Source organism: Hypanus sabinus, chromosome X1, assembly GCF_030144855.1.
Source record: "Hypanus sabinus isolate sHypSab1 chromosome X1, sHypSab1.hap1, whole genome shotgun sequence".
Taxonomy (NCBI): domain Eukaryota; kingdom Metazoa; phylum Chordata; class Chondrichthyes; order Myliobatiformes; family Dasyatidae; genus Hypanus; species Hypanus sabinus.
In genome coordinates, this window is record NC_082738.1 from 35,618,002 (window position 1) to 35,636,892 (window position 18,891).

At 45.7% G+C, this 18,891-nt stretch overlaps 1 protein-coding gene across 1 annotated transcript in view; it reads right to left on the reverse strand.

Moving 5' to 3' along the window:
* The window catches only part of LOC132384476 (E3 ubiquitin-protein ligase MARCHF9-like), a 217,479-nt gene extending 201,397 nt beyond the window's left edge, over positions 1-16,082 (reverse strand). Inside the window, exon 1 of the mRNA XM_059955628.1 lies at positions 15,381-16,082. Within this exon, the coding sequence (XP_059811611.1) occupies positions 15,381-15,770 (390 nt within the window). The 5' untranslated portion in view covers positions 15,771-16,082. The remainder of the gene's footprint in view (positions 1-15,380) is intronic.
* Between the last annotated feature and the right edge of the window lie 2,809 nt (positions 16,083-18,891).

An 18,891-nucleotide genomic window follows, 5' to 3' on the forward strand; every position in this document is an offset into this window, starting at 1 on the left:
CACTCAGGAACAGATCGGGAAGGGAGCAATCATTCCTTTGGGACCATTCTATAGACACCCCTCGAATAGTAACAGAGACACTGAGGAACAGATAGGGAAGGGAGCAATCATTCTATTGGGAGTATTCCATAGACACCCCTCGAATCGTAACAGAGACACTGAGGAACAGATAGGGAAGGGAGCAATCATTCCATTGGGAATATTACATAGACACCCCTCAAATAGTAACAGAGACACTGAGGAACAGATAGGGAAGGGAGCAATCAATCCATTGGGAGTATTCCATAGACACCCCTCGAATGGTAACAGAGATACTGAGGAACAGATCAGGAAGGGAGCAATCATTCCATTGGGAATATTACATAGACACCCCTCGAATACTAACAGAGACACTGAGGAACAGATAGGGAAGGGAGCAATCATTCCATTGGGAGTATTCCATAGACACCCCTCGAATAGTAACAGAGACACTGAGGAACAGAGCAGGAAGGGAGCAATCACCCTGTTGCGAGTATTGTACAGACAGGCATCGAATAGTAACAGAGACACTGAGGAACAGATCAGGAAGGGAGCAATCACCCTGTTGCGAGAATTGTATAGACAGCCATCGAACAGTAACAGAGACACTGAGGAACAGAACGGGAATGTAGCAATCATTCCTTTGGGAGTATTCTATAGACACCCCTCGAATAGTAAGAGAGACACTGAGGAACAAATCGGGAAGGCAGCAATCATTCCTGTGGGACCATTGTATAGACACCCCTTGAATAGTAAGATAGACACTGAGGAACAGATCGGGAAGGGAGCAATCATTCCTTTGGGAGTATTCTATAGACACCCCTCGAATAGTAAGAGAGACATTGAGGAACAAATCGGGAAGGGAGCAATCATTCCTGTGGGACCATTGTATAGACACCCCTCGAATAGTAAGAGAGTCACTGAGGAACAGATCGGGAAGGGAGCAATCATTCCTTTGGGAGTATTCTATAGACACCCCTCGAATAGTAACAGAGACACTGAGGAACAGATCCGGAAGGGAGCAATCATTCCATTGGGAGTATTCTATAGACACCCCTCGAATAGTAACAGAGACACTGTGGAACAGATCGGGAAGGGAGCAATCATTCCATTGGGAGTATTCTATAGACACCCCTCGAATAGTAACAGAGACACTGAGGAACAGATCTGGAAGGGAGCAGACACTATATTGGGAATATTCCACAGACACCCCTCAAATAGTAAGAGTGACACTGAGGAACAGATCGGGAAGGGAGCAATCATTCCTTTGGGAGTATTCTATAGACACTCCTCGAATAGTAACAGAGACACAGTGGAAGAGATCGGGAAGGGAGCTATCATTCCATTGGGAGTAGTCTATAGAAACCCATGGAATAGTAACAGAGACACTGTGGAACAGATCGGGAAGGGAGCAATCATTCCTTTGGGAGTATTCTATAGACACCCCTCGAATAATAAGAGAGACACTGAGGAACAGATCGGGAAGGGAGCAATCATTCCATCGGGAGTATTCAATAGACACCCCTCGAATATTAACAGAGACATTTTGAAACAGATCGGGAAGGGAGCAATCATTCCATTGGGAGTATTGTATAGACACCCCTCGAATAGTAACAGAGACACTGAGGAACAGATCGGGAAGGGAGCAATCACTCCATTGGGTGTATTCTATAGACACCCCTCGAATAGTAACAGAGACACTGAGCAACAGATCGGGTAGGGATCAATGATTGCATTGGGAGTATTCTATAGACACCCCTCGAATAGTAAGAGAGTCACTGAGGAACAGATCGGGAAGGTAGCAATCATTCCTTTGGGAGTATTCTATAGACACCCCTCGAATAGTAAGAGAGACACTGAGGAACAAATCGGGAAGGGAGCAATCATTCCTTTGGGAGTATTCTACAGACACCCCTCGAATAGTAAGAGAGACACTGTGGAAAAGATCGGGAAGGGAGCAATCATTCCTTTGGGAGTATTCTATAGACACCGCTCGAACAGCAACAGAGACTCTGAGGAACAGATTGGGAAGGGAGCAATCATTCCTTTGGGAGTATTCTATAGACACCCCTCGAATAGTAACAGAGACACTGAGGAACAGATTGGGAAGGAGCAATCACCCTGTTGCGAGTATTGTATAGACACCCCTCGAATTGTAAGAGAGACAGTGAGGAACAGATCGGGAAGGGAGCAATCACTTTGTTGCGAGTATTCTGTAAACACCCCTCGCATAGTAACAGAGACACTGTGGAACAGATCGGGAAGGGAGCAATCACTCCATTGGGTGTATTCTATAGACACCCCTCGAATAGTAACAGAGACACTGAGCAACAGATCAGGAAGGGAGCAATCATTCCTTTGGGAGTATTCTACAGACACCCCTCGAATAGTAAGAGATACAATGTGGAAAAGATCGGGAAGGGAGCAATCATTCCTTTGCGAGTATTCTACAGACACCCCTCGAATAGTAACAGAGACACTGAGGAACAGATCGGGAAGGGAGCGATCATTCCATTGGGAGTATTCTATAGACACCCCTCGAATAGTAAGAGAGACACTGAGGAACAGATCGGGAAGGGAGCAATCACTTTGTTGCGAGTATTCTGTAAATACCCCTCGCATAGTAACAGAGACACTGTGGAACAGATCGGGAAGGGAGCAATCACTCCATTGGGTGTATTCCAGACACCCCTCGAATAGTAACAGAGACACTGAGCAACAGATCGGGAACGGAGGAATCACTATATTGGGAATATTGCATAGACACCCCTCGAATAGTAAGAGAGACACTGAGGAACAATCGGGAAGGGAGCAATCATTCCTTTGGGAGTATTCTACAGACACCCCTCGAATAGTAAGAGAGACACTGTGGAAAAGATCGGGAAGGGAGCAATCATTCCTTTGGGAGTATTCTATAGACACCCCTCGAATAGTAGCAGAGACACTGTGGAACAGATCGGGAAGGGAGCAATCATTCCTGTGGGACCATTCTATAGACACCCCTCGAACAGCAACAGAGACTCTGAGGAACAGATTGGGAAGGGAGCAATCATTCCTTTGGGAGTATTCTATAGACACCCCTCGAATAGTAACAGAGACACTGAGGAACAGATCGGGAAGGGAGCAATCATTCCATTGGGAGTATTCTATAGACACACCTCGAATAGTAACAGAGACACTGTGGAACAGATCGGGAAGGGAGCAATCACCCTGTTGCGAGAATTGTATAGACAGCCATCGAACAGTAAGAGAGACACTGTGGAACAGATTGGGAAGGGAGCAATCACCTTATTGGAAATATTCAATAGACACCCATCGAATAGTAAGAGAGACACTGAGGAACAGGTCAGGAAGGGAGCAATCATTCCTTTGGGAGTATCCTATAGACACCCCTCGAACAGTAACAGAGACACTCAGGAACAGATCGGGAAGGGAGCAATCATTCCTTTGGGACCATTCTATAGACCCCCTCGAACAGCAACAGAGACTCTGAGGAACAGATTGGGAAGGGAGCAATCATTCCTTTGGGAGTATTCTATAGACACCCCTCGAATAGTAACAGAGACACTGAGGAACAGATTGGGAAGGAGCAATCACCCTGTTGCGAGTATTGTATAGACACCCCTCGAATTGTACGAGAGACAGTGAGAAACAGATCGGGAAGGGAGCAATCACTTTGTTGCGAGTATTCTGTAAACACCCCTCGCATAGTAACAGAGACACTGTGGAACAGATCGGGAAGGGAGCAATCACTCCATTGGGTGTATTCTATAGACACCCCTCGAATAGTAACAGAGACACTGAGCAACAGATCGGGAAGGGAGCAATCATTCCTTTGGGAGTATTCTACAGACACCCCTCGAATAGTAAGAGAGACACTGTGGAAAAGATCGGGAAGGGAGCAATCATTCCTTTGCGAGTATTCTACAGACACCCCTCGAATAGTAACAGAGACACTGAGGAACAGATCGGGAAGGGAGCGATCATTCCATTGGGAGTATTCTATAGACACCCCTCGAATAGTAAGAGAGACACTGAGGAACAGATCGGGAAGGTAGCAAATATTCCTTTCGGAGTATTCTATAGACACCCCTCGAATAGTAAGAGAGACACTGAGGAACAGATCGGGTAGGGATCAATGATTGCATTGGGAGTGTTCTATAGACACCCCTCGAATAGTAAGAGAGTCACTGAGGAACAGATCGGGAAGGTAGCAATCATTCCTTTGGGAGTATTCTATAGACACCCCTCGAATAGTAAGAGAGACACTGAGGAACAAATCGGGAAGGGAGCAATCATTCCTTTGGGAGTATTCTACAGACACCCCTCGAATAGTAAGAGAGACACTGTGGAAAAGATCGGGAAGGGAGCAATCATTCCTTTGGGAGTATTCTATAGACACCCCTCGAATAGTAGCAGAGACACTGTGGAACAGATCGGGAAGGGAGCAATCATTCCTGTGGGACCATTCTATAGACACCCCTCGAACAGCAACAGAGACTCTGAGGAACAGATTGGGAAGGGAGCAATCATTCCTTTGGGAGTATTCTATAGACACCCCTCGAATAGTAACAGAGACACTGAGGAACAGATCGGGAAGGGAGCAATCACTATGTTGTGAATATTCCATAGACACCCCTCGAATAGTAACAGAGACACCAAGGAACAGATCGGGAAGGGAGCAATCACCCTGTTGCGAGAATTGTATAGACAGCCATCGAACAGTAACAGAGACACTGTGGAACAGATTGGGAAGGGAGCAATCACCTTATTGGAAATATTCAATAGACACCCCTCGAATAGTAAGAGAGACACTGAGGAACAGGTCAGGAAGGGAGCAATCATTCCTTTGGGAGTATCCTATAGACACCCCTCGAACAGTAACAGAGACACTCAGGAACAGATCGGGAAGGGAGCAATCATTCCTTTGGGACCATTCTATAGACCCCCTCGAATAGTAACAGAGACACTGAGGAACAGATAGGGAACGGAGCAATCATTCCATTGGGAGTATACTATAGACACCCCTCTAATAGTAACAGAGACACTGTGGAACAGATCGGGAAGGGAGCAATCACCCTGTTGCGAGTATTCCATAGACAGCCATCGAACAGTAACAGAGACACTGAGGAACGGAACGGGAAGGTAGCAATCATTCCTTTGGGAGTATTCTATAGACACCCCTCGAATAGTAAGAGAGACACTGAGGAACAAATCGGGAAGGGAGCAATCATTCCTGTGGGACCATTGTATAGACACCCCTCGAATAGTAAGATAGACACTGAGGAACAGATCGGGAAGGGAGCAATCATTCCTTTGGGAGTATTCTATTGACACCCCACGAATAGCAAGAGAGATACTGAGGTACAGATCAGGAAGGGAGCAATCATTCCATTGGGAATATTACATAGACACCCCTCGAATAATAACAGAGACACTGTGAAACAGATCGGGAAGGGAGCAATCACTCTGTTGCGAGTACTGTATAGACAGCCATCGAACAGTAACAGAGACACTGAGGAACAGAACGGGAAGGGAGCAATCACTATATTGGGAATATTCCATAGACACCCCTCGAATAGTAAGAGAGTCACTGAGGAACAGATTGGGAAGGGAGCAATCATTCCTTTGGGAGTATTCTATAGACACCCCTCGAATAGTAAGAGAGACACTGAGGAACAAATCGGGAAGGGAGCAATCATTCCTTTGGGAGTATTCTATAGACACCCCTCGAATAGTAAGAGAGACACTGAGCAACAGATCGGGAAGGGAGCAATCATTCCTTTGGGAGTATTCTGTAGACACCCCTGGAATAGTAACAGAGACACTGAGGAACAGATCGGGAAGGGAGCTATCATTCCTTTGGGAGTATTGTATAGACACCCCTGGAATAGTAACAGAGACGCTGTGGAACCGATCGGGAAGGGAGCAATCACTATATTGGGAATATTCCATAGACACCCCTCGAATAGTAAGAGAGACACTGAGGAACAGATCGGGAAGGGAGCAATCATTCCTTTGGGAGTATTCTATAGACACCCCTCGAACAGTTAACAGAGACACTGAGGAACAGATCGGGAAGGGAGCAATCACTATATTGGGAATATTCCATAGAGACCCCTCGAATAGTAAGAGAGACACTGAGGAACAGATCGGGAAGGGAGCAATCATTCCTTTGGGAGTATTCTATAGACACCCCTCGAATTGTAACAGAGATACTGTGGAACAGATTGGGAAGGGAGCAATCATTCCTTTGGGAGTATTCTATAGACACCCTTCGAATAGTAACTGAGACGCAGAGGAACAGATCGGGAAGGTTAGCAATCATTCCATTGGGAGTATTCTATAGACACCCCTCGAATAGTAACAGAGACACTGTGGAACAGATCAGGAAGGGAGCAATCATTCCTTTGGGTGTATTCTACATACATCCATCGAACAGTAACAGAGACACTGTGGAACACATCGGTAAGGGAGCAATCACTATATTGGGAATATTCCATAGATTCCCCTCGAATAGTAAGAGAGACACTGAGGAACAGATCGGGAAGGGATCAATCATTCCATTGGGAGTATTCTATAGATACCCCTCGAATAGTAAGAGAGACACTGAGGAACAGATCGGGAAGGGAGCAATCATTCCTTTGGCAGTATTCTATAGACACCCCTGGAATAGTAACAGAGACTCTGTGGAAGCGATCGGGAAGGGAGCAATCATTCCATTGGGAGTATTACATCGACAACCCTCGAATAGTAAGTGAGACACTGTGGAACAGATCGGGAACGGAGCAATCATTCCACTGTGAGTATTCTATAGATACCCCTCGGATAGTAACAGAGACACCAAGGAACAGATCGGGAAGGGAGCAATCACCCTGTTGCGAGAATTGTATAGACAGCCATCGAACAGTAACAGAGACACTGTGGAACAGATTGGGAAGGGAGCAATCACTATATTGGAAATATTCAATAGACACCCCTCGAATAGTAAGAGAGACACTGAGGAACAAATCGGGAAGGGAGCAATCATTCCTTTGGGAGTATTCTATAGATACCCCTCGAATAGTAAGAGAGACACTGAGGAACAGATCGGGAAGGGAGCAATCATTCCTTTGGGAGTATTCTATAGACACCCCTGGAATAGTAACAGAGACTCTGTGGAAGCGATCGGGAAGGGAGCTATCATTCCTTTGGGAGTATTCTATAGACACCCCTCGAACAGTTAACAGAGACACTGTAGAACAGATCGGGAAGGGAGCAATCACTATATTGGGAATATTCCATAGAGACAACTCGAATAGTAAGAGAGACACTGAGGAACAGATCAGGAAGGGAGCATTCATTCCTTTGGGAGTATTCTATAGACAGCCATCGAATAGTAACAGAGACACTGAGGAACAGATCGGGAAGGGAGCAATCACTCTGTTGCGAGTATTCTATAGACACCCCTCGAATAGTAACAGAGACACTGAGGAACAGATCGGGAAGGGAGCAATCACTCTGTTGCGAGTATTCTATAGACAGCCATCGAACAGTAACAGAGACACTAACAAACATGTCCAGAAGGGAGCAATATCTCTATTGGGAGTATTCTATCGACACCCACACACAATAGTAAGAGAGACACTGAGGAACATAATCGAGAAGGGAGCAATCACACTACTGGGAGTATTCTATGGACACTCAATGTCAATAAGAGCTGATTGTGGACTTCAGGAAGGGTAAGATGAAGGAACACATACCAATCCTCATAGAGGGACCAGAAGTGGAGAGATTGAGCAGCTTCAAGTTCCTGGGTGTCAAGATCTTTGAGAATCTTAACTGGTCCCAACATATCGATGTAGTCATAAAGAAGGCAAGACAGGGCTATACTTTATTAGGAGTTTGAAGAGATTTGGCATGTCAACAAATACACTCCAAAACTTCTATAGTTGTACCGTGGAGACAGGCTGCATCACTGTCTGGTTTCGAAGGGATACTGCACAGGACTGAAAGAAGCTGCAGAAGGTTGTAAATCTAGTCAGCTCCATCTTGGGTACTAGCCTACAAAGTACCCAGGACATCTTTAGGAAGCAGCGTCCATTATTAAGGACCTCCAGCACCCAGGGCATGCACTTTTCTCACTGTTACCATCAGGTAGGAGATACAGAAGCCTGAAGGCACACACTCAGCGATTCAGGAGCAGCTTCTTCCCCTCTGCCATCCGATTCCTAAATGGACATTGAAGCTTTGGACACTACCTCATTTTTTTAATATACAGTATTTCTGTTTTTGTACTTTTTAAACGTCTATTCAATATACGTAATTGACTTACTTGTTTATTTATTATTTCATTTTATTTATTCTTATTATTTTTTTCTCTCGCTGCTGGATTACATATTGCATTGAACTGCTGCTGCTAAGTTAACAAATTTCACAACACCTTCTGGTGATAATAAACCTGATTCTGATTCCGATTCCGACACCTGCCCCATTAGTAACAGAGACACTGTGTAACAGATCTGGAAGGGAGCAATCTCTCTATTGGGAATATTCTACAGTCTCACTCCCCCCGCTCCACCCCACCCCAATAGGAACAGAGACACTGAGGAACAGAGAGAGAAGGGAGCAATTTCTATTGGGAGTATTATGTTGACTAACTCCACCTCCCCCCCCCCCCCCCCGCACACCAATAGGAACAGAGAAGAGAGCAACCACTCTATTGGGAGTATTCTATAGACCACCCCCCCCCCCCCAACCCTGCTATAGTAACAGAGACACTGTGGAACAGATCGGGAAGGGAGCAATCACTCTGTTGCGAGTATTCTATAGACACCCCTCGAATAGTAACTGAGACACTGAGGAACAGATCGGGAAGGGAGCAATCACTATATTGGGAATATTCCGTAGACACCCCTCGAATAGTAAGAGAGACACTGAGGAACAGATCGGGAAGGGAGCAATCATTCCTTTGGGAGTATTCTATAGACAGCCCTCGAACAGTAACAGAGACACTGAGGAACAGATCGGGAAGGGAGCAATCATTCCTTTGGGAGTATTCTATAGACACCCCTCGAATAGTAACAGAGACACTGTGGAACAGATCAGGAAGGGAGCAATAATTCCATTGGGAGTATTCGATAGACACCCCTCGAATAGTAAGACGGACATTGAGGAACAGATCGGGAAGGGAGCAATCATTCCTTTTGGAGTATTCTATAGACAGCCATCGAACAGTAACTGAGATACTCAGGAACAGATCGGGAAGGGAGCAATCAATATATAGGGAATATTCCATAGACACCCCTCGAATAGTAACAGAGACACTGTGGAAAAGATCAGGAAGGGAGCAATCACTATATTCGGAATATTCCATTCTATGGAAAAGCAACGAATGATAAGGGTTAGTAGTCAGCATTTCTTTGTGAAGGACAGGTCATGTCTCACAAGAGTGATTGAATTCTTTAAGGATGTGAGCAGTGCATACAAGTGTATATGGACTTTAGGAAGGAGTGTGATAAGATTCCCCATGGTAACCTCATTCAGAAAGTCAGGAGGCATGGGATCCAAAGAAACGTGGCTGTGTGGATACAGAACTGGCTTGCCCACGGAAGGCTGAGGATGGTAGCAGAAGGAGCATATTTTCCCTGGAGAATGGTGACCAGTGGTGCTCCACAGGAATCTGTTCTGGGATCCCTGCTCCTTTTGATTTTTATAAATGGTTTAGTGAGGGTTAGTAAGTTTGAAGATAAAACAAAGACTAGTGGAGTTGTGGATTGTGTGGAGGATTGTCATCGGTTGCAATGGGGCAGAGCTGGGCTGAGAAGTGGCAAATACAGTTCAGTTGGGAAAAGTGTGAAGTGATTCACTTTTGAAAGTCCAATTTAAAGGCAGAATACAGGGTTAATGGCAAGAAACACACTCAAAATGCTGGAAGAACTCAGCAGATCAGGCAGCATCTATGGAAAAGTGTAAACATTCGATATTTTGGCTGAAAACGTCAACTATTTACTCTTTTCCATAGATGCTGCCTGGCCTGCTGAGTTCTTCCAGCATTTTGTGTGTATTGCTTGGATTTCCAACATCTGCAGATTTTCTACTGCTTGTTAATGGCAGAAATCTTGGCAGTGCGGAGGAACAGAGGAACCTTAGGATCGATGTCCATAGATTCCTCAAAGTTGCCGTGCAAGTTGATAGGGTCGTTGAGAAGGCATGTGGGCCTTCATCAGTTGGGGGATCAAGTTCAAGGAGGCAAGGTAATGTTGTGTAGCTCTCCAAAACCCTGGTTAGACCACAATTGTAACACTGTGTTTATTTCTGGTCGCCTCTTTATAGGAAGGATGTGGAAACTTTAGAGAGGGTGCAGAGGAGATGTATCTGGATGAGAGGGCATATCTTATGAGGATAGGCTGGGTGAGCTAGGCTTTTTCCTTTGGAAAAGAGAAGGATGAGAGGTGACTTGATAAAAATGTAGAAGATGGTAAAAGGCATAGACAGAGTGGACAAACAGTGGCTTAAAAGGGGGCATAATTTTAAGATGTGGAGGAAATTATAGAGGGGGGGGTGTAATATCAGAAGCCTGTTCTTTACACAGAGAGCAGTGAGCATGTGGAACAAACTGCCAGGGTCGAGTTAGAGGGCATTTAAGAAACTCTTAGATAGGCACATGGATGATAGAAAAATTGGGGCTATGTGGGTGGAAAGGGTTAGCTTGATCTTAAAGTCTGTTAAAAAGTTGGCACAACATTATGGGCCAAAGGGCCTGTAATATTCTATGTTCTAAGTTTAAACTCGTGCTTGGTTGCAATTTTTATGACAGGATCTGAAATAGGCTGTATGTACATCAAACCGTTGCAAGTATATGGGACAAAAGGCACCTGTGGGGCTACTAAATTGGGTTGAGGGAAATAGTTCATTGGCCATTTTGTTAGAACTGCCAATCCTGATACCAAAAGGAAATGCTCGCAAATGAGGGATTAGGAGTTGGACTTCTCAGAGACTTTAAAAGAGCTAATACACAGATGATATGCCGTAAAACTTCTTTCTCTGCTGATATGGTGCTATGAACTTGATGCTAGTGAAGACCATTACAGGTGATAAGACATCAAAATTTTTCTAAACCCAATAAGCAATGTATACAGTTATTCTCTTCCACCACAGCTGGAACCACCTTCAATAAAATTAGACATTGTAGAGCTATTTATGTTTCCAAATCAGAATTTGATTTATTCCAAATTTTTAAGAAGAGAACTACGTGTTATCTTAATCCACTCACTCAGTGCAAGCCCGTAGAACTTAATGGAACAAAATGCTTTTTGTTTCCTCACCACGGTCTTCAGAAAAGGCATGCATTTTTATGGGATCTTCCACAATTTTAGAGCACTTTGCTCTGTACAGTCACTATGGTAAAGTAGAAACTTGTCAGCAAGTTCATAGAAACGGTTGAGGGATAAATATTGGCCACAACACTGGCAGGAAGCCCTTCTGCTCTTTTATGAAATGGTGGCCATGTGATCTTTTCCATCCACAAGATTGGGTGGAGGGTGCTTTGTATTAAGCATGTTACCTCCAACAACGCTGGAGTGTCAGCCTAGATTTTTCACCTCAAGTCCTTGAACCTTCTGACTCTATTATATCCTATATATTTCCCGTAATAGGGATGATAACATAGTTAACTTACTAGGTCAGTAATATTTACGTTCTCTTACACCAATAACCAATTGCATACCAACCTGAGCAACACACACAAACACTGGAGGAACACAGCAGGTCAGGCAGCATCTATGGAGGGGAATAAACAACCAACATTTTGAGCCTGATGAAGGGTCTCAGCCCCAAGCATCAACTGTTTACTCCCCTACATAGATGCTGCCTGACCTGCTGAACTCCTCCAGCATTTTGTGTGTGTTACTCAAGATTTCCAGCATCTGCAAAATCTCGTGTTCCTGCCAACCTGTCCATCTTCAGGGTGTAAGGGGAAACTGAAGCACTCAGGGGAAATCTAAGAGATAAAGGGAGAACATGCAAACTCCAGACAGACAGCACAACTGAACACAGGTTACTGGACTTCAAGACAAAAACACAACCTGCTTTCCCACTGTGATGCCCACATTCAGAAGTCTGGAATTTCAACCTAAAGACACAAATTCAAACCCACAGCAGCTGAGGAAGTTCAAGGTATTAAATAAATGGGGAAAAAAGTTGATTATCGGTGTTGATATTAGTGATAATTAAAATACCAGAATGTTATAATATCTGCCTGATTTATTGGTATCTTTTACAGGAAGAAATCTGTTGCCCTTACCAGTCCGGGTCATTGGCCAACAGCAATGTGGTTGACTCTGAAATGGCTGAGCAAACCACTCAGGGTAAGGGACAACTGAGGCCTGGCCAGTGACAGCCACACGCTGTTAATGGATGCAGAAATAAAGACATGCCAGTGCACCACTACAATTTGTGGAGTATGCATTTCCCGCCAGGATCAACCAATCATACCTTGTGATGACATTGATAAGAAGACAACACCTTTTCTTCATCTTCTACAGAATAAAATATTAATATTTACCATTGATGAGTATGCTGTTGCTCAAAGATGAGATCGGAGAAAGCAATCTCATTCAACAGATACTCAGGAGGATTTTACCCTCTCATTTAAAACACACCTGCAAGTTTGCAGGAAAAAGCAAATGCAGGGAACCTGCCCACTATGTTTACAACACCACAAACAGACAACAACCAAAGAGGAAATCTTGCCCTCACACCAGAGAAACCACTGGTCCTCAGATTACAGAAATTACTGCGAATGAGAATGCAACTGCAGGCCAGTTCTCTGGGAATTGCTGAATGTCGGAGCTCACTTCCCTAAACTGAGAAGTAGACTATGTTGGTGGTCAGATGCACAGACTTTAACCTGGCTAACCGTCCATCTGTTGAGAAGTTGGTTGCATGTAGGACCAGTTTTACACCCTGTCTGATCTCACTCTCAAGGGACAGGGCAGTGAAATCCATGTTTCACCTAATCCCATGGATCTGCCCTTTGGAGATCAGGTTAAATCTGCTCCCCATACCGTTCACTATTACAAAGCAGCAAATACCATGCAACTTATCAATAAAGAGCAAAATTCCAAAAGGTTAGAACCACCAGCTGAACTTCATGACTCTAATACAGCACCAGAATCAGTTTAAGTCCATTTTCCTTTCTCATGCATGTTGCTGCTGCACAACCATCCATATGCTGGTGAATAGTCACACTCATTAGTCACGATAGATTCAGTGCAAAATATGCTAACTCGCCAAGAAGAAATGGTCAGTGTGTTTTAGGTGATTTCACTGAACCAAAGTGATTAAACTTGGTTTCAAAACAGAAATTAGATAATATCTCAGCACCCATTCAAGGAACAGGATCTGATCTGTCTCTTAAACAGACCTCAATGAAAAATAATAGAATTCCAAAATGTGGCCCCTCAAGCCCCCTGCACCCTTCAATGAAATCACAACCAATTCTCAACCTCATCCATTTTTTTCCAATTCCCATATCCCCAATTACCCTTAGTGTTTAAAGATCTGTCAATTTTAGTTGAGATTTAATAATTTATCTAAAGCCCTCTACTCTGGCTGTTTGACCAAGGCCAAAATGGGGCTACTCCAAATATGGAGTAACTCTGAAGGAAGTGAAAAGTTCTTGGGTTGGGACAGATCTTTATAACAAAATTATAAAAACTATCACTATTTAATGTCATTATTAGGTTGTGCCAAATATGAGTATATTTGGGGCGCTCTGAATTGGAAAGCAAGAAGGATGAAGAAACTGAGGCTGGAAAGCGGACGAAGTGAGCAGACATGCAAGGGTAGTGCCCACAGCAAAGCCCACTTGAAGCCCCAGCCAATGCTCTGCTCTGACCCTTCCTTCTAACCTGGACCCTCACTACCCAGCCCAGGCCCCTCCGCGGCCAAATATCAGGTTCAGGTTGGGTAGCAAAAAAAAAAAACAATGCCCTCAGGCTCTGGCCAGTTGATATGCTGGGTTCAACTTGCTCATGTTTGGGTTGGTTTCAGGTCAAGTTTTAATTTGTTAAACCCAAGCAGACCTCTGTGCTGAAGAATTACAAAGATTCTCACGCTCCAAGTGAAGGAATTTCTCATTCTCAGTGTGAGTGAGTGACCCCTTACTCTGAGACCCCCTTTCCAGATCCAGACTGTCTACCTGCAGGGAAAACAACTTGTCAATATCCACCCTGTAAGATCCCTTCCGAAAGCTGGTGTCTTAATGACATTGCCTGTCGTTCTTCTAAACCCCAATGATTATGGCCAAATCTTAGTCTCTCCTAATACACAATCTCTTCATACCCAGAATCAATCTTGTGAATTTATATTCCAAGGCCAGTAGGTCCTTCCTTATATAGGGAGACCAACTCAGCACACAGTTCATCAGATGTAGAACATTCAACAGTACAGCACCGGAACAGGCCCGTCCATCCACAATGTTGTGCCATACCAAATTAAATAGTCATCAAATAACCAAGCAAACTAATTGCTCCTGCCCACACAATGGCCATGTCCTTCTATCTTCCTCACATTCATGAGCCTATCTAAACTGCTCTTCATTCTCAAGTGTCCCTCCCTCTTACAGTTAAGCTCTTCAGCCAACTTTCCCCTTTATTCCATTCCTCCCAAAACATCTCATTCTGTTAAAGCGTTTTCCTGGTTCTTGTCATATCACTTCCTGTTTAATCTTTCACTTGACATGCTGTGTAATCCGCTATGTATTTCCAACATTCACTGATTGTACCAACTTCATTTCCCAGTGAGTTCAGCCCGCTGTTCCTTGAATTTTAATATGTAAACCATAAAAGAAATAAACATGGTACTCTTATAAAATGGTGACAAGATTTTGTAGGTTCAAAATGAGACCATTCAGCCCTTCTTCCCTCCTTTTCATTTGCTGATCTGCACCTAAAATCCAACTCTCCACCTTTGCTCCACATTCCTTGGTGCCCCATCCAATAAAATCAAATCAATTAAAATTACATTTTAATATTTTAATCAAATCCCAGCCTCAACAGATTTGTTTTGTGGGACGAAGAGTGCCATATTTCCACCACCCTTTTGTCCATCCTGTCATCACCCTTTCCTTCTAATTTTAATGATGCTTTCCCCCAAGAAACCAAGGAATCCTTTAATCATTCCTGGACACCTGAGATAGCTCCTTAGTCTACCCCGAGGGACTAACACATCAATACAGATAAATAACCATTTGCAGAAATATACATGCTTTGTTATTTGTCTTCTGTTAACAACTCTGAGCCTTCGATACAGTGGCTATGTTGAGAATGATCAGAATATGTGAGCGGAATGTGGTATCTCAGCATTTCTCCTCGCTGTACCTGGTCTGGTCCCTGGAAACAGATTCGGCACAGAGGGCTCCTCATTCCACTCTCGCTGCTGCTCAGGGACACGGAGTCCATTCCGGTTTGGAGAGCACCATTCCTCTCCTTGTCGTCGTATCCTCCTCCAGCTCCAGCACCGTTCGACCCGTAACAATCCTCGTCGGCCCGGGACGAACAATTGGGGAAGGGAGGCCAGCCGCATCCCGATCTGGTCAGCCGTCCTCCTCCTGCTCCCCCTCCCTCTTCTTCTCCTCCTCCTCCTCCTCCTCCACCCCTTCTCCGGCCCGTCTCCAAATCCTGCTCGCTCCTCTGCATCGCGAAAGATCTCATCAAAACCAGTACCTTCAGGTCATTGCAAACCATGCGGATGTGATACTTGAACATCATTTACATCTGGTGTTTGTACTAAGTCGTATGCAAGAAAAAGAAACAAAAAAATGTAAAGAAGTCGATTATTGATCGCTGGATAATAAAATATATGCGGCCAAATACAACACCGGTAGCAGAATTCCCTGATTCGGCGCTGCGTTAGGAAATCGCCGGTTCCATTGTCTCCGCACCTCCCATTGTGTACGGCAGTCTAACGGAGAGAAAGAGGACATGGACCGGGGCCGCTGCTCATCCCTTGCTCCGCTCGGCTCCGTGCCACCCGCGTCCTCCCTGGCACCAGGGGCCACCCTCTGCTGCTCTCTTGCCACATTCCCGAACCCGCGCACGTCTGCGCCGACCTGAAAGCCCGGACGTGTGCGCGTTTCCAACCAAGCCCTGCCTTTTATCTTCTTGCGACTCCCCCCACCCTCCCCATCGCTTTCTCCCTAAACTCTTCTCCCAAATAAATCAGCAGCCCAGGCTCGGTCGTCTCTGTACGGCATTTCAACCAATATCCCCACCCCTGAGCCCCACATCTCTGCTTCCGGAACTAATATGTTGTATGTTTTATTTTTTGGGGAAAAAACATTATTGTTTCCTCCTCCTCCGTTGAGATAAACACCACCCCCACCCGACGTCGCCCACATGTGAATTTCCCGCGCGATCTTAAGTAGTCCCAGAGTCAGTTTCACTGGGGTTTCAGGGTTGGGTCATATTAGCTGTACCTGCATCCCCTGAGTGAAATTCGATTGACCTGTGGCTCTCGGGATTAGTTCATGATTATCTGATGTTTTCAGGTTAGCATCTGACTGCAGTATTGGATTTTGGCAATGCAGTGCAATATACCAAAATTTAAAACAGAAAATACTGGAAACATTCAGCAGGTCAGACAGCGATCATAGAGAGCGGAATGGTTTGCTTCAGATCCCAGACTCTTTGTCAGAACTGGAAAAGAAATTAAACTAATATGAACAACAACACACACAAAATGCTGGTGGAACACAGCAGGCCAGGCAGCATCTATAGGGAGAAGCGCTGTCGATGTTTTGGGCTGAGACCCTTCGTCAGGACTAACTGAAAGGAAAGGTAGTAAGAGATTTGAAAGTAGGAGGAGGGGGAAATGCGGAATGATAGGAGAAAACCGGAGGGGTGGGATGAAGCAACCACCGACTGCGACTCCTGCCTTGAACTCCAGGCCGGGTCTTCACAAGCTGCGATTGTGTCTCCCGTCTCCCCTTCCCCCACCACCACTCTGCAATCCCCTCTCCTTCAGATCCCATCGTCAGCTCCTGGGCCCTCAGGGGCTCCATCTTCCTCTCACCCCAACCCTCCCCTCTCCACCGACAAAACCAGCCTCCCTCCCCCCTCTGATCCCATCTCTCATCCGTGCTGGGTCTTCACCATTCCCTCCGACCTTCAACTCTCTGAGGCAGAGTGCTCTGTCCTCATCAAGGGCCTCACCTTTGTCCCCCTTCACCCACACCTCAGCGAGTTCTGTGTACGCCATGACGCTGAACTCTTCTTCCGCCAGCTCCGTCTCCGAGCTTACTTCTTTGGCAAGGACTTTCCCACCCCCACCGATGACCCCCTCTCCTGTCTTCAACCCTCCTCCTCTTCACGGACACCCCGCTCTGGTCTTCTGCCTGCTCTGGATCTCTTTATTGCTAATTGCCGACAGGACATCAACCGTCTTGACTTCACCACACCCTGTTCCAATTCCAATCTCACTCCTTCCGAACGCTCTGCTCTCCGCTCCCTCCGCACCAATCCCAACCTCACTATAAAACTTGCTGATAAGGGGGGAGCTGTTGTTGTCTGGTGTACTGACCTGGCCGAGGCACAGCGACAATTCTCTGATACCTCCTCTTATTTACCCCTTGATCATGACCCCACTAAGGAGCACCAGGCCATTGTCTCCTATACCATCACCAACCTTATCAGCTCTGGGGATCTCCCATCCACTGCCACCAACCTCATAGTTCCCACACCCCGCACTTCCCATTTCTACCTCCTACCCAAGATCCACAAACCTGCCTGTCCAGGTAGACCCATTGTCTCAGCTTGCTCCTGCCCCACTGAACTCATTTCTGCATACCTTGACACTGTCTTATCCCCCCTTGTTCAATCTCTTCCCACCTATGCTCGTGACACTTCTCATGCTTTGAATTTTTTCAATGATTTTAAGTTCCCTGGCCCCCACCGCCTTATTTTCACCATGGACGTCCAGTCCCTATTTAGCTCCATCCCCCACCGAGATGGTCTCGAAGCTCTTCACTTTTTTTTGGATTCCAGACCTAATCAATTCCCCTCTACCACCACTCTCCTCAGTCTAGCGGAATTAGTTCTTATTCTCAATAATTTCTCCTTTGGCTCCTCCCACTTCCTTCAAACCAAGGGTGTAGCCATGGGCACCAGTATGGGTCCCAGTTATGCCTGCCTTTTTGTTGGCTTTGTGCAACAGTCCATGTTCCAAGTCTATACCGGTATCCATCCCCCCTCTTTTCCTTCGCTACATCGACGACTGCATTGGCGCTGCCTCCTGCACGCATGCTGTGCTCGTTGACTTCATTAACTTTGCCTTCAACTTTCACCCTGCCCTCAAATTTACCTGGTCCATTTCCGACACCTCCCTCCCCTTTCTTGATCTTTCTGTCTCCATCTCTGGAGATGGCCTATCTACTGATATCTACTATAAGCCTACAGACTCTCACAGCTACCTAGACTATTCCTCTTCCCACCCTGTCTCTTGCAAAAATGCTATCCCCTTCTCACAATTTCTCTGTCTCCGCCGCATCTGCTCTCAGGATGAGGCTTTTCATTCCAGGACGAAGGAGATGTCTTCCTTTTTTAAACAAAGGGGCTTCCCTTCCTCCACCATCAACTCTGCTCTCAAACGCATCTCTCCCATTTCCCGCACATCTGCCCTCACCCCATCCACCTTCCACCCCACTCAGGATAGGGTTCCCCTTGTCCTCACCAACCACCCCACCAGCCTCCAGGTCCAACGTATAATTCTCTGTAACTTCCGCCACCTCCAACGGGATCCCACTACCAAGCACATCTTTCCCTTCCCCCCCCCCTTTCTGCTTTTCGCAGGGATCGCTCCCTACGCGATTCCCTTGTCCACTCGTCCCCCCCA